Source organism: Vulpes lagopus, chromosome 8, assembly GCF_018345385.1.
Source record: "Vulpes lagopus strain Blue_001 chromosome 8, ASM1834538v1, whole genome shotgun sequence".
In the NCBI taxonomy this organism is placed as follows: Eukaryota; Metazoa; Chordata; class Mammalia; order Carnivora; family Canidae; genus Vulpes; species Vulpes lagopus.
Genome location: NC_054831.1, coordinates 71,818,919 through 71,839,637, shown reverse-complemented (window position 1 = coordinate 71,839,637; position 20,719 = coordinate 71,818,919). Strand labels below are relative to the sequence as shown.

The window sequence follows — 20,719 nt, the reverse complement described above, 5'->3', positions numbered from 1 at the left end:
TGCAGGGCTTGCCCAGACCCTTGAACCACAGACTGCAGGCTCCCTTTCCTGGGCATTGGCATTTCAGCTGCCTCAGCACCCTCTCCTACCTTAGAATCTCCTTTGCCACAGGCTAACGGTTGTCCACCTTGGCTGCTCGTTAGAGTCATCAGGGAAGCTTTTACAAAATGTTTTTACTTGGGCTCCACCCTTGAGGGATTCCAATTTTATCCATCTGGGGGAGGGACTTGGCAGTGCTATTTTTAAAATGCATGCCAGGGGTTCTAACGTGCAGCCAACGAAAAGAACCAGCACCGAGGTCTCTGTCCCGCAGACAAGTTCCTCTGAGTCTTGTGATGACCAGTTCTCACATTGTAGCCTGTATTAGAATCACCTGGAGGGCTTCTTAAAAACAGATCTCTGGGTGGGGGTGGGTGCCTGGGTGGCTCCGTCAGTTGTGCAACCGACTCTAGGTTTCTGCTCAAGTCATGATCTTATGGGTCATGAGACTGAGCCCTGAGATGGGCTCAGTGGGGAGTCTGCTCGCAGAATCTTTCCCTTGTTCCTCCCCACCACTCACTTGTGTACTTGTTCTGTCTCTCAAATAAATAAATAAATCTTAAAAAAAAAACAAACCCACAGATCTCTGGGCCTCACCCCAGAGTTTTTGACTCAGCAGGTTGGGTGTAGGGCCTGGGCATCTGCATTTCCAACACAGTCCCTGGTAAGGCTGAGTCTCTGGCCCTGAGACCACACTTTGAGAGCCACTGATCTAGGCCCGCCATGGCCCTTAATTCTTACAGTTAGGGTGATTGAGAGAAACGGAAGGGGGCTGTGCAAGTCATGTGTTTACTGTTTATGGGTTGTCTTTTTCAACAGCCTCTTCACCTTGAGACTCAGCCTTGCATTCACCTCCGAGTATCACGGGAAGGAACATTCTAGCGGAGTAGCTGGTCTGTGGTAGCAGCTCCTAAAAGACCTTTCCCGCATACACAAGATGGCAAATCAACACTTAAGGACCCTCCACCCAATGTTTCCTCACCCCCTTCCCTGAAAGAATAATTACATAGTTGAAAGAAATGTTTTGGTAAAAGGAATAGAATTTCTCCTCCCATCACGAAGACTGCATACTGACTTGAAAAGCCTAAGTATTAGTCACACGTGTTTATTTCTAAATTAAAATGGTTTCTCCATGATGCGATATTTCAGTCCTTGGGTTCCCCAAAGGCAGGAATGAAGCAGCCACATGGAGACCCTGAATCACTTACTCCTTTGTCCTTGTGTCTGGGAGGCCAGAACGTTCAGAGGTTACAATCCGGCGTCAACAAAGAGCATTTAGACTCTTGTTTTAGAAATGAGTGACTCATCTTCGGGTCATTTTCTTGTCTATCTGCCCTCTCTCTCTCTCCACTCTCCCCTAACCGTGAGGAAAATGCAGGCGACACACTTGCTCCTCTTTATCTCCATACACAAAGAATACAAATGTTGCTGCTCGCAGAACCCGACTTCCTGTGAAGGAGGATATCCTACAATTTAATGGAGCAAGATTTCTAAGCAAAGCAGAAAGTCAAATGATTTCAGAGTTTGCTTCCCACCTACAATTAACGAGGGTACAGCTGTAAAGGAAGAGGGAAAAAAATTAAATCACTCCAAGGCAGGAGCAGTTGATATCATCTGTGGCTGAAAAATGAATACTTTTTTTTTCCTTAAGGAACAAGTTTTAAGTTTCACAGAAACAAAACATTTGAGATATATAGAAAATGAAAAAAATATCTATTCAGACAATACACAAAGGCTGGTGGCTCAGGCCTACTTATTTTATTTCCTACTCATACAAAACAGAGAGGGGGGTGAAATAATCTCTTTCTGGCCTGAAGGCCATGATCTGCCTTCCATCTGTGCACAGGACTTTTTTAAGGATGATCCACAACCCATAAACGTTCCCTTTTGGTCATTCAAGGGTTACAGGTTTTTTTTTTTGTTTTTTGGTTTTTTGTTTTTTTTTTTTAAAGACCGGAGACTGCTTCAGGTCTGTAGGAATTCCAAATTTGGCAAATGTAAAAGTCTCCTAACTGGCCTCTTTGGCCTTGGTAGGATGTCAAGGAGGGAGAGCCTGTTCACAGGGGATTATATTTTAAGTGTCCACAACATGCAAGGAAGGAATGCTTTTCAGAAAGGGATATCTCACTGTGTCATGTTCCTTCCTTTCTCTCTTACAACCTCCTGCACCAGGAAGGACCTCATTTCTTGTCGTACACACTGGACACTCACCCTGTTCTTGCCTATGTGTTTGTATAAAATGGTCAAGGCAAAGATAACGGGTAGAGGGGTAGTCAGAGAGATGGGTGATATCTATCAGTTAAGATACTTTAGAATCTTGCTCCACTAAGTGTTCTGCATGGACACTGGTTTCAGCATCACCTGGGAGCTGGTTAGGAATGCAGATTCTCAGGCCCTGTCCCATGCCCCAGACCTAAAGAATCAGCACCTGCTTTTGACAAGATTCCCGGGTGATCCCTTGTACCCTGACATTTGAGGAGCCCTGCTTTAGAACATAACAAGTTAGAACTGAAAACAGTTGTCTTTAGTGACTTTCAAGTCAGGGAAACCTCAGCCCGCATGAAATCTCAGGTAGAAACATAAGAAATATGTTGGAACTGTTCTGGGGCAGCAGGGCTGAGCTAGGGATCTAAGTCTCCCCAGCACCTTGGTGGCATCTCCAACCCCCACACGTCTGGCCCCACTTCTTTGGGGCAGCAAGGGTTCCCAGTGAGCATCCCCGGACACCTACTGGCTTACAGAACACAGGCCATCCCTCAGGGTCTTCCGAACAACGTTCTAAGCCCTGGTATATTATGAGTGCTCGAGCAATATCAGATGATCATCAACTGACTTTTATTTATTTTTATTATTTTTTAAAGATTTTATTTATTTATTCATGAGAGACACAGAGACACAGGCAGAGGGAGAAGCAGGCTCCATGCAGGGAGCCCGACGTGGGACTCGATCCCCGGGTTTCCAGGATCAGGCCCTGGGCTGAAGGCGGCGCTAAATGGCTGAGCCACCCGGGCTGCCCAAACAACTGATTTTTAAAGCAAGAGTACGTACAGAAGCCGAGCTCAGAAAATTCCATAGGAGGACCTAGGAGGAGAAATCACGGAAGGCAGGGGGAGAGCATAGTTAATATGAGAGGAACATCAGAAAGATAGAGAAATGGAAGGGATTCATACAGTTAGAGTTGCCAGATAAAATATAGGACACCCAGTTAAATTTGAATTTTGGGTAAACTGCACAAGGCATACTTACACTAAACAATTATTTGTTGCAATTCAAACTCAGCAGAGCGTCCTGTATTTTCATTTGCAGAACCTGATTGTCCTGGTTCCTCCCTCAAGGACACTTCTCAGCACCCTGGGCCCCCAGGAGTCTCACTGTAATTTAGATCCCAGGCAGATTCCCTCCACAGAGATCCCTGGAGTCAAACCGCCTGGGTTCAAATCCCAGAGCTGCCCCTGCTGCCTCCCTGACCCTAGGCCATGATTTCATCTCTCCCCAATCTTTCTTCCTCTTTTATAAAACAGGGATGCACATCACCACTGGCTCATGGCATAACTGAACTTTACACAGGTGCCTATCAGGTCCAAGTCTTCTGAGTCTCAGCAACTTTCTGTCCAGCATTGCCCATGGTCATTTTCTTGGAGACCTGAGATCAATGTGGAGAGGTTGGGGAGGGAGAGGAAGACACAGTGCCTGAAAAGCCATAGGAGGACGTGCTCTCCCCTCCTTCCCCAGGGGCCTGGCTGGCGTGTCTATCCGGTCAGTGCATTTCCTTCCTCCTGTTCCCAGAGGGCTGTGTCTGGGGATGTGTTGGGGAAGGAGGGAGGAAAATGTGTCACTTGATATTTGCTCCTTGACCCGGGCTGACCCAGCTAATTCACTACAGGATGGAAGGAAGCACACTCGGGAGGACTTCCTTTGCCAGAGCTTCTTGGCCTTCCATCTCAGCGATCAGCAAGCCAGATCTTGCTTTCTTGACATTTAGCTGAGCAATGGGAGAACCCATAGCCTGGCAAAGTGGACAGGCCCTAGCCGAGTGACATCTTCTACCTCAAGGTTAATAATTCTCAGAAAGCTTCTAGATCCCAGAGCCAGCACTTGGGAATGTTATTTCTTCCTCTCGGAGTAAACCTGACCCACCAGGGAAATCTCATTGTCTCGAAGCTTTTATTATTATCTTTCTTCCCATGAACTGCAAGATCTGAGACTAAATTCCAGGAATGGACTGTTATTAAACATTAAACAAAACAAGAGGGCCAAGGTATCTGGAAGCAGGTGGGGCTCAAAGTCCCCCCGGAGGAGATCCTGGGGCCAGGTTCTGAGGTAGATTCTGACTCGGAATCCCTAGTGGAATTGAACAATTATCCCGAAACTGCTATCTGAATGCTGTGGTTTCCCTAAAACAGCGTTCTTGGCTTTCCTATTCCTCTTGGCACTGACCCATCGCCTGCAGCAGCAAATCTTTCCCAGGAACCTATTGTTATTTGTGTATCTGATAGTTTACAGCCGAGCACACTGACAGCAACATTTAGAGAGAAAAAGAAAAAAGCAGGGGAGGGTGAAAAGGACAAAACGGAGGCTTCCAGCATCCTGGTGGGAACTGTAAGCCAGAAACTGCCTCTTTTTTGGCCCACTGCACGGCGAGTTAGGACGCTACAGAAAAGTCATTGTCAGGGGTACCTGCAGCTTGTTGGGGAGGTGGGCATCAGACACAGGGATTCCAAATGGGAGCAGGCACCTTCTGACCCTCCACTGGGGTACCTGTCTATAGCGTAGTCTCTGTTCTCCCCAGGAACACCCCTTCAACAGCCACCAAAGTTGAAGCTGCGCAAAGTCACTACGTACATGCAACACACAATAGGGTGAAATGGAGTAGCTCTGTTTTGTCAGGGCTGAGCATTCCGAATGAATCCATTCCCATCTGGGAAAAAGAACTGCCTTGTTCAGAGCACAGTGTTCCCATGTCTCAGCTTACCTATAAGCATTTCTGATACACCTGTTGGGATCATTAGTTCTGCCAAGAGAAGGGAAGTAGCATACTTTGTTCTATTTTTTACTCTCAATGGACTGTGTTTCCATTGTGTTGGTTTCCCTTTCAGAAAGGAACACAAACAGGAGGGAAACTTACAGGATTCCATGCTGCTTGGCAGGGGTGAAAAATATAGGCGTATAAATAAATACACAGAAAATGAGAGCAAACCAGGAAATGAAGGATAATAGAAATAGAAAAAAAGAGCTACTCAGAAGGGTGGGATCAATGTGAAAAGGCCTATTCCTTAGCTGGCAGCAAAGGTTAAAAAAAAAAAAAAAGGTAAGCAAGTCGAATCATACATGTACTACTTATCATATCCTAAAAGGAATTAATAAGGTAGAATTTATATAAAGGACACTGAAAAACTAAGGAACAATATCTTTAAAAAAAAAAAAAAGATTTATTTATTTGATAGGGAGAGAAGGAGAAAAACAGTGCAAGCAGGGGTAGGGGCACAGAGAGAGAGAGGAAGTTCTAAGAAGACTCGGCGCTCAGTGCAAAGCCCGATGTGGGGCTCGATCTCAGGACCCAAGGTTGTGACCGGATCTGAAACCATGAATCAGACGCTTACCTGACTGCACCATCCAGGCGCCCCAAGGAACAATATCTTTCACTGTCATTTTGAAAAAGCCTTGGAAGCATTTTTGTACATGTTTCTTTTGTTGGCTTTCTGATCAAGGTGTCCCTTACTCACCCTCTCCCTGTGCTCAGACACGCTGCAGCTGTGTAAGTGCTTCAGGTGGTTCCCCCAGACTCTTCCTCTTACCTTCTGCTTTGACTCTACCTCTCTCATTTCTCTGGTCTCTGTTTCATTCCAAATGTTTCCAGCTCTAACACTTTCAGACTCATGCCCCATTAACTTGTCTATGGGGCTTGTTTCAGAGATCACGGCCACTAGCAAACTCTTTTATCTGGCCTTGGTTTTATATTCTGTAACTCCTGCCTACTCCACTCCACTCCACGTCCTGTCCAAGACCCAGGTCAGCCAGCCAGATTCACGTCCAGAATGGGCTGGGCTGCTGCTTGTCTAAAAAAAGGATCCTAAACATCAAGCCTCAATATATATGAATAAAATCTTAAAATATTATCTGCAGGGAGTATATTGATATATGATTATTTAATTTTGTAAAGATATAGCATAATGGAATTAAAGTAATGAACAGCTAACAAATGAATACCTAAGGTGTACATCGATCTGCTTCTCCTGGGATTGGATGTCCCTAGGAAGCCTCGGGCTAAGTGCTAGGAGGCGATCAGTTTACAGTGACCGTACTGGGAAGAGGCAGAAATAAAGCTATTCTGAGATGAAAATGAAAGAGACACATCTCTGCTGCGAAAATGATAAGTGAGGGCTGCTATTCAGAAGGGACAGTTAGGAAGTGTGACTTGCATTGTCATCCAGCCAGATCATCCTTCCACCTGGTAGGATCAGGAGACTAGATGGGAAGAGCCAATGCTTTCATTAGAAAGGGAGCTGTGGATCCGTTCAAGTTCTTGCTTAGGGACTTGGCCAAGACCCCAGAATTCCCTTCCATCTAGCATGAAAGAAATGATTTAGAACTAAAAGGTTTTAGTTCAGCTGTTACTAGTCAACCACCTTGATCATAAAAGAACCTCATTTTGGTTCTCATGTGGCCTCTGGTTTTGAGTAGGACCACACACCGCTGGTCTGTAAATATGAGTTAGCAGCAAACTATATGCCCCTGGGTGGTGGAACAATTGCTTCATTGGATGAAATTGTTAGGTATGGTTTTCTTTAACACTGGGGAACATCTGCTGAAAGCAGAAGAATGTGGCTGATGCTAAGCTGGCCTATCAGGCAAAGTAATTAGACTGTAGGTTCCGTTCCTCCCAAGTTCTGTTCTCTTTGCTAGGTGATAAAACTATGCTCTAAGCCAAGAGGATGCTGTCTTCCAATTTCCTGTAGCTATAGGACATGCATTCAGTTTATTTAAATGTATTTTAAAATTTGCATTTAACCTGTCAAAGGAGTTTTTTTTTTCCTTTTTATAAAAAATAAATTCTGATTTAGCAGTGGGATTACGATGCCAGCTGGAAGGCCTGAGGATCTATTCCAGGATTAGTATTTTTTGTATGGAGATGTCTTCTTTTTATGAAATTCAAGACTGGGGAGAGAGAATACATAGCTATTTAGGTTGAGGTGGTACTCATTTTATTGTAGAAGTTGAAAACTGGCATCTTATGGACCAAATGTAGCCCACAAATGTGCCTTTGTTGGCATGCAATGTTTTGTTTTGTTTTGTTTTGTTTTTGAGCTTGGATCAGTTGCCAGCATATAAAAAGTTGAGATATTCTCTGTCTCTGTCTCTGTCTCTGTCTCTCTCTCATACACACACACATTTTCCCTTACTTAGAAGAAACTGTACAAAGAGTTTTTTTGGAAAAGTCAAAGGGCAAGACCAGCAGCCCTGTCTCCCCATGGCAGAGCTGAGCCGTCCTGGCCCCAGTACTGGGGGCAAGGGTGCCTTTCCTTGTTGTGCTACATTTATTTGACTGCCTGGCTCATATAGGGTTTGAGTTATAAGGCCTGGATGGCACCTTATTTTACAGGACACCGAATGTGAATAGAGGCGTTCCAAGACTAACATGAAGGATTAAGTCCCAAAGGTACCGTAGGAAATAGATAAAAGCTCTTGAAAAGAACCACTTTCTGATTGGTGAGTCTCAGAAGGGACCAGAAAGTCTTGGCCTGCACATTATACATGTTTCTCTCATGCCACCTTAAGGCCATTTGACTGAAGGGAAAAGGAAGTCACCAAGTCTCAAAGATACTTTAATTTGCTGTTGGGCACGTCGGTTCAGTACTGTCCAGAGGGGAATCACAGAACATACAGCTAGAAATAGAGGACAATTCAGATGCTCTGAGAACGGACTCCATGACTGAACCTAAAGCCACAGGATATTAGTATTATCCCCAAGGGGTGACATTGAATGGGATGGCACATGGCCTGGGGAGCCTGGCTCTTACTCTTTGGGCCTTGGTCCCTGGGAGAGACTGCAGAGCTGCCATTGGAGGCAATCGTGTGAGTATGTTGCTCTGTGCTGCTCAGTTCAAATCAGTAAGTGTTTCTGGAGGATTTTTTTTTCTTTTGTAGTTCTTCTCCCTAAAAGCTCAGCTATTTGAAAAACCAGAGCTGTTGCCCAGAAGGATGAGGGGTGCCATCTCCTTTCCCTCTCCTTATGTAGTGGGTTGACATTTAACAATAGAGGACCTAGGACTGGCAGCTGCATTGTTGCCTATATGGATGGACTGGACTTGGCCATGCAACACAGCCCTGCAAAAGTGAGGGTGTTACACGTATGCAGGAGTGTGCTCCAAGCACTGGCAACTGAACTTACCCACATTCAGGCCCATCACTTCCACTCCAGAAACAAAATAGGCTTATTCACCGTCATCAGCCCAGAATCGTGGGAGGGACCCACAACATGTCTGCTGTTGAAACTGTTCTCTCACTAGTTCAATTTGATGTGCCAGAGGCACCTGCTTATCTAGAAGAGGAAGATGGTGGGGGGAAGGGAAATCTAGAGGTTGTAACTGGGTGAACATTCTGATGGGATCTACCTCAAGGACTGCGTTCAAATCGTTGATAGCTGTTACTTTCCTTTGACCCGACTGGCAGAGAAGAGCATGATTTTCTTCTACAAGAGTGCCACGAAGACCCAGTAAAACAGTACCTGATGTCAAAGACATAATTTCTTCCATTGCAATTCAAATCCATTTGCTTTTACAGACCAGTTCTGAGGCCCTAAATTCAGAGTTCAAGTTAGGACTTGCTCATTTGGGTCCTTCAGTGGCTGGCTCAACCCTCAACTAAACTTTCTAAATATATTCTGGGACTTGGCTGGGTTTACGAAGCCCTGACACATGATTACACATCAATCAGTTTTTAAAAAAAATTTTCAGAGGCAAAGTAAAACAAAAGAAAAGAGGTTTTCTTCAGATAGATCTTAGGAAAGCTAAGACTTTGAGGTGGATTGCTAGCTTTTGACATAGGTGACCAACAAAAGATATTGAAATTTTTCATCTTCTTTCTTGCACTGTGGTGTTTTGTTTTGTTTTGTTTTTGGCTGGACAAGCTGTAAGGGACAACTGCAGTTCTACTTTTCTGATACAGTGGTTTAAGTGGGTGGGGTGAGGGGAGGGCAATGTCAAGTAGGAATACTGTAGGGACACCTGGATAGCTCAGTGGTTGAGCATCTGCCTTTGGCTCAGGTCATGATCCCAGGGTCCTGGGATCTGGGATCAAGTCCCATATCGGGCTCCCTGTAGGGAGCCTGCTTCTCCCTCTGCCTATGTCTCTACCTATCTCTGTGTGTCTCTCATGAATTAAAAACAAACAAACAAACAGAAAGGGAACACCATATTTCTAGGGTGCCATCAGGAGGAAGATTCACTACTGGCCTTTGTTGCCATAAGCTTCACCTCATTCTCCATCACAGCCTCTACTTGCTGTGTCTGGGATTGACTCTGGTTGAGTAAAAATTGTCCTGAGACTATCAGGAGTCTCAGCTTTCCTGTCTGCAGCTTTCCTGTCTTCCTTTTTTTTTTTTTTTTTTTTTTTTAAGATTTTATTTATTTATCCATGAGAGACACAGAAAGAGAGAGAGGTAGAGACACAGGCAGAGGGAGAAGCAGCCTCCATGCAGGGAGCCCGACGTGGGACTCGATCCTGGGTCTCCAGGATCATGCCCTGGGCCAAAGGCAGGAGCTAAACCGACGAGCCACCCAGAGATTCCTCTATTTCCCCCTTCCTATGCTGTGCTCTCTTCTCTACTTCCTCGGTGCTGATGCTTCTGGAAAACTATACTGCAGGTACTGTTTTTCAAACTTTAGTTCATGTTCTGTGCCCCAGAGGTTCAGATTCAGTATGTCTGGGGTGGAGACTATGCATCTGTGATTTAGAGAACACCCAGAAATTTTGATGCGTGCAGTTTGCACACAAGTTTTTTGATAACAGTGCAGTAAGATGATTTTCTAGCCCCTATCTTCCATGGCTATCAGCAGCACTGGACAACTCAACATTCCCTTCTGCAAATTTCTCCTCAATTCTCTTTCTACCTCACTGGTTGCTCCTTACTAGTCTTCTTTGCTGGTTCCTCCTCATGGAACTGACCTCTAAACTTTAGAGTGGCCTTGGGTCTAGTCCTCAGACATTTCCTTGTCCCCATTCACAAAACATTCCCCAGGTGGTATCTCCTGGTCCTGTGGCCTTAAACACCATCTGGTCGTGGTGCCCTACTTTAACTATCAACTTTCTAGAAGAAAAAAAAAAAAAGCCATGATTTGTAATGTTTGGTAATTGGTATGGTGCATTTCTCCCACCATGACCCATCTGAAGCCATCCGTGTGTCACCACTGAGTGGGGAGTTGGGAAGACATCCGCACACTCAGCTTTTGAGAACCTGGACAAGCCAGCTTCAGAGCACCTTCAACAATGTCCATGTTTACCAAGAAGCCCAGAACTCTCACCTGCACAGGAAACTTACATTCTTAATGTCCTCCATTTGAATTTTAATCATCTCAAGGTCATCCCATCCAAATAGGGCTCTCAGCCTCCTCTGCCTCTGCTGTCACTCCTACCAGCCTCTTGGCAGTGTCTCCAATCTTAGGCTCAACCTCAGGCTACAGCTGCCTAGGGGTCAGTCTCGACCCTTCCTCTCTCACTCATCGCCTGACCCATGCACTAATCCTGTCAACTCTACCCTCTAGATAAATCCAGAACCCATTCTTTTCTCACTTCTCAGCATCTCCAGAGTATCCTCTGGCCTAAACCATCATCATCTCTCATCATAGTGTAATGAGTCACCTTACTTCCATACATTTTTCTATCAGCCTTGTAGCCACAATGATTCCTTCAAAACATGTCAGCTGGAATTTCTGGGTGGCTCAGCGGTTTAGTGCCTGCCTTTGGCCCAGGGTGAGATCCTGGAGTCCCAGGATCAAGTCCCACATCGGGCTTCGGCATGGAGCCTGCTTCTCCCTCTGCCTGTGTCTCCGCCTCTCTCTTTCTCTCTCTCTAATGAATAAACAAAATATTAAAACAAACAAACAAACAAACAAACAAATATGTCAGCAGATGCCATCCTTCTGTCACCAAACCACTGGTCTTCTGTCTCATTCAGAGTAAAATGCCCAAGTCCTTATCATGGCCCCCACAGCTCTCTGTCACCTGGCCTCCTAGCACTTTCCTGACTGCTCTTCCATTCCATGTACCCCATCCCCTCACTCTGCTCCAGCTCCTGCTACCTGTCCACCGCCCCCTCAGCCCCCACCACACACACACACACCAACTAGTTTCAAGCCCATCAAGGATGCTCTGGCATTGTATTCCCTGTGTACTGGTGGTTTCTTCTGCAGGGCACATTCCTTCCCCAGAAGGCTCTACAGCTCATCCCCTTACTCCTGCACTTACTCTCTTCTCAAATATCTTTACCAAGAGTCACATCATATAAAAATGTAGCACCTCCCATCTCTCCTCACTTTTTATGCTGCTCTATTTTTCCTTAGAGGCCTTAACATCACTTAAAAGACTTTGCTACATCCCTGGGTCTAGAATGCGTGCTTGGCATGTAGTAGTTATTAAATAAAAATCTGTGTAATTAATAAATAGTGTATTGGGTCCTAGGTATTACATTCCCTGGGGTATTTGTATTTTGAGACTGATTTGATTGAACTCAGACCACATTTTCCAGAAATGATCAATATACTTCTAAGCCTTATTGGTTTTCCTGATTAATGTTCCAACAGAGGTATTAGAGGACCATTTGAAAGCATTATCCATGTGGAAATGTGACCTTGGCATTTTTGAGAAAAGTCAGTAAGCAATAGAGGAAAATGATCAGAGGCATATTTATTGACTATTTCAAAATACTCATACACAGATTCTGACTGGGAAGGAGGAGGGCTGCCCACACACTCAAAAGTGTTGTGTAGTGGAATTTCAGTGAGTTTTTCACGAGCAAATTCTCTACCAAGAAGAGCTAGCATCCTAAAATAAGTCACCTGCTGGGACTAACAATGATACAAGTATTCATCTGCATAAGAAAGGCAGGCTCTTTGCAACCCTACCTTTTGGGTGACAATTCTATTTGATTAAAGGTCTGAGTTTATGACCATGAAGACATTCTTTTTGCTCCTCTGTTCACATTCATTCAATAAATATTTTTTCGCCCAATATACATGCCAGGCACTGTTCTAGTTTCCAGAAAAACTGGTCAAGTCCTTTGAAGCAGTTAGTTACTGAGTGACCAGAAAGGAAAAGAAAAGGGACAAAAAATCCACAGATGTGGTTTATCCACTCCCAGCTTAGAAAACAAAGATCCGTGACCATAGTTTCTTCCATATTGTTTTATACACCTAAGATAATATTGTTCTCAGAGGTGCATTGATGAATCAATACAAACAAAAGCGGACTGTTTTTAACTGTGTGTTCAAAGAAACTCTTATGTTACACAGGTGGATAGTATTCACTCTGTGAGAGCAATTTATAAGAGATCTGTTTTCAAAATACCCATAGAAAGTGTTCAGAGATTACATGATTGATTTTGTGGACATAGCTGCGATATGGCAGGCTGAAAGCTCGGAATGGGGCTTTGTTCCTGCTCCAGTGGAGAAAAACTCTGCAGGGCTAGCTGGATTGGGTGTTTCTGATCTCAAACTGTCTGGAAGTCCTGCATAAAACTAGTTGCTGTGACTTCAGAATCTTCTGTTTAATTACCCAGAAAGTGGCCTCCGAGTGCTGAACACTACATAAGATGTCCTAGAAATATGAACAATGCTCAGGGAGTTTAAATGATTTTTTTTTTTCCTATTGAGAATGACACTTTTGACTAAAAATCCAACATAATCAACTCAATTATTTCCTTTTCATGTGAAGACACCAGAAAGCACAGTAGATAATTTAAATAATTTCCTAAAGCTCCACCTTGCCCAGATGGTCCATGTTGGCTGTAATCTTACCTCAGTGTGCAGCTCACACTAGAATTTCCTGGGACTTAAATAGCAATGCCTGGGTCCCTTCTCCAGAGATTCTGATACACACTGGTCAGGGAGACAGCCTGGACATTGGGATTTTTTAAAAGCTCCTCAGGGGCTTCCCATGTGAAACTAAGGTTGAGAAGTCCTGCTTTAGGATGAGTCATGGCACTGGGCCCACGACATCAGTGAGAGTCCTAAGAAGCAGTCAGGACTTGGGGCCAAGGAGTCTAGAGAGAGAAACCATCGCTTGGTTCCATGCTTAGCTGGATAAATGCCATTGGGTGCCAGATGGGGAAGCTGGGGGGGGGGGGGCGGGGCTTACCATTTACCAATGGTCCTTACCATTTGAATAAGAGGTTTCCTGCCCTGCTTTCCACCCTAGCCCAAGGAATGAAAACTCTAGAGAGGGGTAACAATAGGGACAGCCTTTCCACTGTGCAATCTCATTCCAGCCAAGATGGGAAGTCACTGGTTTAAAACTTGACAGAAGCTACTGTAAGAAATAAAGTCAATGTCAGTTCATCAAGTTTGGGTCACTTAAAATCGTACAGGGCTACCAATATGGGGGCGGCGGGGGGAGGGCTTTCAATGAGGCCTGTGAACCAGAGATCTGGGGTCCCTGATGGTCCATGTTCTCCAGAGAGGGGTATATTTATAGCAGGAACAAAACCCTATGCAGGATGAGGGCGTTGGATAATAATATGTGTGAATACACTGATCTGTCTGAACAGTTTCTTGGCTGTCTGCTTTCAATGGTAATAAATATCCACTAAAAGCTGTCTGCTGTATGTGTTTCTGGTAAAGTCTCACACTTCCCTGCATGAATACATTCAGAATGTAAGCACCACACACTCGACTATAGAGACTCTGTTGTATTCTGAATTCTTAAGTTATGCAGCTTAGCAGCTGTGATAATGTAATGGTTTGCAAAATAATAGACTGGCAATACGTCAACCTGAAATAACACATCAAATAATGAATAATGTGGGTGCAAAAAGGTTTAATTTATACTGTGTTAAAAATACTGCTCCAGAAATATCACACCATTTCAGTCTTTCCAAGACAAAAAAAAAAAAAAAAAAAAAAAATCCTTTCACTTAAATATTCAAATAATTGTGGTAAAAGAGAATGCTTTCTTGTTTCTTTTTTTCCTCCCCAATAAAAATGTCAAATTTACATTACTCTGTGAAGAGATATATAAGCTGAGTCTGGTCAGTTGTTCGCACACATGCTTCATTCTGCTTTACGACACATGGCTTGGTCTTAGAGTTTAGAGCATTTGTATCCACAGTTTGTATTAACATATAAAAGTGAACACATTTCCCATCAGTGATAATTGGGCATGGAGTAATTTAATGTTAAAAAAAAAAAGAAGTTGTTTCTATTTATGTCTTAATTCTGCTCTTCTTCTCACTGAGGGAAGTTTATAAGAACTTTCAGATTTCATTTATTTTCTCATCTAGGGAATATTTATCACACTCTTAACCAGAGACCAAGATATGTTCCCTGTCCTCAAGGAGCTTGTCATCATGTGGAGATTTGACTTGACAGAAACAGGATGGAAATAGGGGGATTCAATGAAGTGTGATCTGTGCTGCTGTAAGGAAAATGCAGAGGGCTAAGGGAACCCAAAGGAAAAGCACTCATTCAGACTTGAAGAGCAGGTAGGGTTTCTGAAAAGCCTTCCCAAGGGTGTTACTTTTAGGCTGAAAGGATGTGACTAGGAAGTTAAAGAGGTAGAGGGAGGAGGCATTGTGTGTTCAGGCAGACAAAAGCATGTGCAAAGGCCCTGAGGCAAGGGAGAACATGGCAGTTTGAAGGAATCATAGACCTGTTCAGTGTGGTTGGAGTCTAGCATTCTCAAGGTAAAGTAGGGGGAGAGCTGAGGCTGGAGAGGGTAGGAGAGTCCTAATCATGAAGGCCTCTATTTACATTTAGGCATTTATCTAAGTACTTATCTTGAAGCAGGGGACCACTTAAGGTTTTAAGTAGACAAGTGGACATGACCATGCCTATGTTTTAGAACGATCACATTGCTGCAACACAGAGCATGGACTTGGGGGAACAAGAATGGCAACTGTTTGAAAGTGAAAGGTGATGGTGGCCTGAGCCAAGGGAAGGAAGGAGGCAGGGAGGTCGCCTGGGTTCTGCTCTGGGTGTTCAGGTAGCTAGTGGACTGAAGGAGGAGCAGGACTATCAGTGAGGTGATCAATTCCAGTTTGGACATGTTGAATTTAAGGCATTGTATCATTCAGGAGAACAAAGATGTCCAGCCCTTCCTGGGGTATGTGGGTCTGGATGCCAGAGAAGATACATTCTTAATAAATGCATGTCTGAAACAGCTCAGGCTGGGCCACAGAAAGATCCTTATTCTTGGGTTTTGGATCTATAAAGAAAGGTAATCTCCAACATGACACCATTTCCTCATAATGCAGGGTTACAGTAGTTTAATAAAAACATTACCCTTGCTCCAAGGCAACCCCCCAGGAAAAAGGTCCACGTTTACTCTTTCCTTAACTCATTTATATGTTGTGCTCTTACAGTCATTAGAGTTTTTCATGAAGTTCATTTTTACCTCTGAAGTAACAACACCTGGCTTTGGGAGGAAGAGATCCAATAGAAGCATAGGGGCTTGAGTAAGTGTAGTTACTTGGCATTTGTATGCAATAAATTTGAAACATTTTGTTTTCTATGTGTCTTACATAAAATTGGAAGTCCAAGGCAAATTATCACCAGGAAATGCTGTCTGTCTTGGCTTTACTGGGTAAAGATCCCTAAAGGACCTTTCCAAATGAGTAAGGTATGATCAAGAGTGTGTGTATGTTTGTAAAGACTATCAATTATCAAACATACAAGCCAAGTGCTCCTCCATTCAAAGATACAAACTTTAAAAATACCCCATAATTGATGATTGCTTTCTATATGTGAGGTGTTGTGTTAAAAATCCTTATATAAGTGACCTCTAATCTTAAAAACCACCCTCAATAGTGGATAGTACAGATGTATAACCTAAGAACTCTGAGGGCAGCCCCAGTGGCTCAATGGTTTAGCGCCACCTTCATCCTGAGGTGTGATCCTGGAGACCCGGGATGGAGTCCCATGTCAGGCTCCCAGCTTGGAGCCTCCTTTTCCCTCTGCCTGTGTCTCTGCCTCTCTCTCTGTGTGTGTCTCTCATGAATAAATGAAATAAAATCTTAAAAAAAAAAAAAAAGAACTCTGAGAAAGTCTGGCCACTCTGCCAAGATCACACAATTAGTAAAGGGCGAGGCTCTCAGTTTTGGGAACCCTGTGACTGCAAACCCTACCCTTTCCACCCCACTTTGCTGCTTTAGGTAGCACCTAAATTGTCTTCATTTCTTGTTTTGTAGCTAAATGAGTGCCCTGTTACGTCATTACTGTTTTGTTTATGTAAACCCGTATCCCTAACTTCTCCTGTCTTACCAAGCAAAGTATTTTATATTTTGTTGTTTTCTTTACCTTGCCTAACTCCTTGATGGGCTCGTGGCAGTCTGTGAAAATATGAACAAGAACTGAGCCTGGTCTCACAGCCTGAGTGTTTCTGAAATCAGGATTTGATAAAGGTCTAGATAGCATAGTTAAAAAGGTCTGTATCTTTTCTTTTTCTTTTTCTTTTTTTTTAAGATTCTATTTATTTATTCATGAGAGAGGCAAAGACACAGGCAGAAGGAGAAGCAGACTCCCCACCGGGAGCCCCGTGTGGGACTTGATCCCTGGACCCCAGGATCACTACCTGAACCGAAGGCAGACACTCAACTGATGAACAACCCAGGCGTCCAAAAAAAAAAAGTGCATTTCTTTTCTTTCAACTCAACTGGCAGTTAGAAAACAAGAGCCACATGCACTCCTGGATGCCTGAGGGCACACAACCAGCCCTAGAAACCATTAGCTATTCCTCTTGGTCAAGAGTCTTCTATATACCCTTTCATGAGAAGTCCTGGTGACAAGCTGGTTACAGCCCTTTGCTCAGGGACAGGCTGCCGTGTGGAAGCTCCCCCAGGGACCAAAGGTGATGAAGCAGGACAGAAGATACTGGGTCCTTGGACATGGGTCCTGCTCTGTGGTTGACTATATGTCCCTGAACAGAAGATTAAAGATGAACACTACCTCCCTTGCCTTGGCTTCTCTCTTCCTACAGGACAAGGGTGATAACCCCCATTTTCTAGGTCTCACCAGCAACTCAGGATCATAATATGAATTAACGAATAAAAAAATTCATTGGAGTAAAGACAGTATGGACATGAGACCTGAAGATCATTATATATTGTGAGACAATGGAAATCACCCTGAATGGCTGCTGATGTCACTGGAAAAGGTGCTGTTGCTTTTAATTCAGGGAGTTCCAAGAAAAGAGTGCTGGTTCTCAGTTCCTGCCCTTAAAGCAGTTGCCACATCTCACCTTTTTGTGTCCTCCATTTTACACAAATGTTTGACTCTGATTCTGAAAATTGTCATCAAGTCGGCAACAGTATAAAATGCCCAGTTGGAATTGACACTTTCATCATAGGTTCCAATTAGTGTCATCCTCCCTTACTGTGGAGGGTGAGAGGGGCGGCTCATAAGGAATGCAGGGGTGCTCTTCCTGTGAGCCATGGTGTCCCGGCCATATCGCTTCACCTCGAAAAACCGAGATGAATGGGATGTCTGGTGCTTCTCCTAAGAGGCCAGCAGCTTGCAGATCTAAGACCCGTGCAACACTGGTGTGTGTGCCCACGAGCAGAAAATAAGTCTGTGTGTTTTGAATGTAAGTATATGCCAGCACATGCGACAATGTTTTATGTATGATGCTGTAGACTGTCAGTCTTTCTTAAATTGGTAAGCAATGAATAAAAGAAATGGTAACTGCATACATCTGGATTTATTAAAAGCCCACAATCTATCAAACATCCATCTGGAGATTCTAATGGTTAAATAAAGGTTACTATGGATTTTTTTTGTGCCTATGCCCAGATAACTCTCCCCTTAGTATTGCCAGGTTCCACAACCCCAATGCATATAATTCATGTTTCTAAATGACTAGTTGTGAACAGAACACATTCTATAAACTTAGTTCCCATAAAGGTCAAAATATTTTCAACAAAACCTAAAATCATATTCAACATAAGCCTTTTAACATTTGCCGTAACTGTCAGTCCCATGCTCTAAAGCTATTGGATAGGAGGGAGCATGCGATGGGCACTTACTGCAGATTAGTTGATGGCTCTGATATTGAGCACAAGAGATATGTCTCAAAGACCTACATAGGAAGTGGAGCTTTTTTTTTTTTTCCCATCAGTACTCAGATGGCAGAAAGAATGTCACTCATCACCAGTCAGGAAATCATGCCCACCTGGATTCTAGACAGACCCTCATGTTTTAAACCTTCAACTGTGCTTTCCTTAAATTTAAAAATCACCGAGTAGTCAGTTTACCAACCAGAAAAAGTTATTCAAATTCAACCCCATTCCCCTTAAGAAGATGCAGCAGGTTGCTTATCTGTCAAGACAGCTTTTGGTGAAGCTATTTGCCTTTATGGCTATTGGAGCACACCTTCAACTACGATGTCTAAGTAGATTCCGCAGCTCACAGAGGGGACTGTCATGATTCAAACAGGGGCTTCTGGGTTTCTGAGACCTGCAAAGCCTTCCACCCCAGTGGGGGTGTAGGCATTTTGTCCCTACATGAATGAGCCCAACATCCCAGGGAGGCAGCTAGCTCTGCATCCCCAAAAGTGCGTTAGTCACTCCACGGAAAGACAAACCCTTGTTATTTTACAGGATCATCTCTGCCTAAGGTTACCGCAAAGTAAGCATGTTTCAAAAATTAACAGAGTAATTTTGAACCAAAATCTGTAGTAGTAAAAAAAAAAATCCAAAATGACCACAAGGTATGTGAAACAGCAACAACACAACAGGGGGATCTTGGGGGCATCATTTAAACCCACCAGGCATCAAAGCTCCTTAACATCGTCAGCGCCTTCTTTGAAGACACAGTCACCCCACAGAGGAAATTTGCAGCTGTGCTGCGCGAATGCATCTGTTTGCAGCCCCTGCTTTTCTCTCCAGGCACTCACATCTTCCATCCCGATTCCCAAGCGCAGTCCCTACCCCAACCTCTCCCCTCCTAGCTCATCTCTCACAGCACCCCCACATGCGCAGCTGGCAAAAATTTGTTTCAAACATCTCATCATTACCCATTAAGAAGAAAAAAATATACACATGACATAGTACTCTACTGTCCCAGGAATTCGCATTTTTCAGGAAAACAGGGCTCCCCGAAGAGATGCTACGTACAATGCAAACAAACATCTCCTTTCCTGTGGAGCAATCGCTCCATGCCAAACAAGCAGCCCGCCACGTCGCTTACCCTCTCCACGCTGCGTCTTCTCAGAGATCCATACGGAATTTTCAGTAAAAGTCTTTGAGATCTATTCGGAGCCACTGCAGCCTGAACCACCATGGTGTAGAGCCGCGTGTGTGCGTTCCTCTGTGTGTGTGTGTGTGTGTGTGTGTGTGTGTATGTGTGCGTGTGCGTGTGTTCCCAGCAAAGTGCAAGACAAGGCTTCCTCAAAACTAAGTTATGGTCTCCTGGAGGTTTCCCAAATATCAAATAACTGAACGAGTTTTTTCTTTGGACCATATGAGTCAAGATGTGGTTCCTGGGGGGTAGGGGGAGGCGGGGGCAGGGGGATGGCTTCAGCCGCCCCTGGTCTGTCCCTGCCTGTCAGTCCCTCGGCTGAGACGGCATGTCCCAGAAGTTGGCAAGCGACGCCTCTGGGGAGAGTGATCCAGAAATGTCAACTTTGCTTCTCGTGGCTACAGACAGTAACCAGGTCAGTTGTCTACTCAGAGCTCTACCAGTCCTATTATTCATCACATCACATGACTCCCGAGCCCCTGGGCCGTACAGTAGGTCACATGCTCACCTTTTAAAAAAGACTATTTGGAATATCACCATCTGGTGCGGAGATTAATGTGAAACCCTGCATTCTGATTTCTCCCTCTTCCGAACACGGGAAAATATTTGCAGACCAGTGACATCACGCACTGGGGACTGGGAGGGACCGCTGCTCACGGTCGTAAATTACACGGGTGACCCTGAGCATCGGATGCACATATCTGGTTTTTCTCTCCCTCTTTCCAATGCATAGCAAATAAATGTAGGAGTGCAACTAATTATATATGTGAATGTAGTCCACAAAGATAGAGCGTGAGAGAAGGGGAAGAAAATGTTGGTGTCACATGGTTCAGATGCACCGAATATACCGGACAGACTCGCATTTGGCATCTCTTCATTTCAATGTTTGTGTTACAGAACACTTATTTTTACGTGTGCCGGTAAACATGAAGAAGTTTTGCTTGATTTTGCAAGGCTCTGATGAGGACTAAGTTCAGATGCATCCATCACGTTTGCCTATTCTTTTCTAATAAATAGTATGTGATTCCACATCAGACAATCTTCTGAGGGATGGTACACGTGGTCTAAAATGTTAACTTTTCTTTTCTTTTTTTTTTTTTTAACTTTTCTATAATATCTTGTAATTGATATATATTCCTCCCCTATGTCCCCTCCCCCTCTAATCTGTTTATTTCTATAGCAGAGAAAATTATATAAAGGAAAAACAAGGGGCTTCTAGAATCGGAGTTTTCTTCTTT

At 44.0% G+C, this 20,719-nt stretch overlaps 1 protein-coding gene across 2 annotated transcripts in view; it reads right to left on the bottom strand.

The window, feature by feature from the left end:
• FRMD4A (FERM domain containing 4A) overlaps window positions 1-19,761 on the bottom strand; it is a 319,692-nt gene extending 299,931 nt beyond the window's left edge. Inside the window, exon 1 of one of the 2 annotated variants that reach the window (XM_041767383.1) lies at window positions 19,431-19,761. In XM_041767383.1, the coding sequence (XP_041623317.1) occupies window positions 19,431-19,703 (273 nt within the window). In that variant the 5' untranslated portion in view covers window positions 19,704-19,761. The remainder of the gene's footprint in view (window positions 1-19,430) is intronic. The other variant, XM_041767382.1, reaches the window with a different exon arrangement.
• Between the last annotated feature and the right edge of the window lie 958 nt (window positions 19,762-20,719).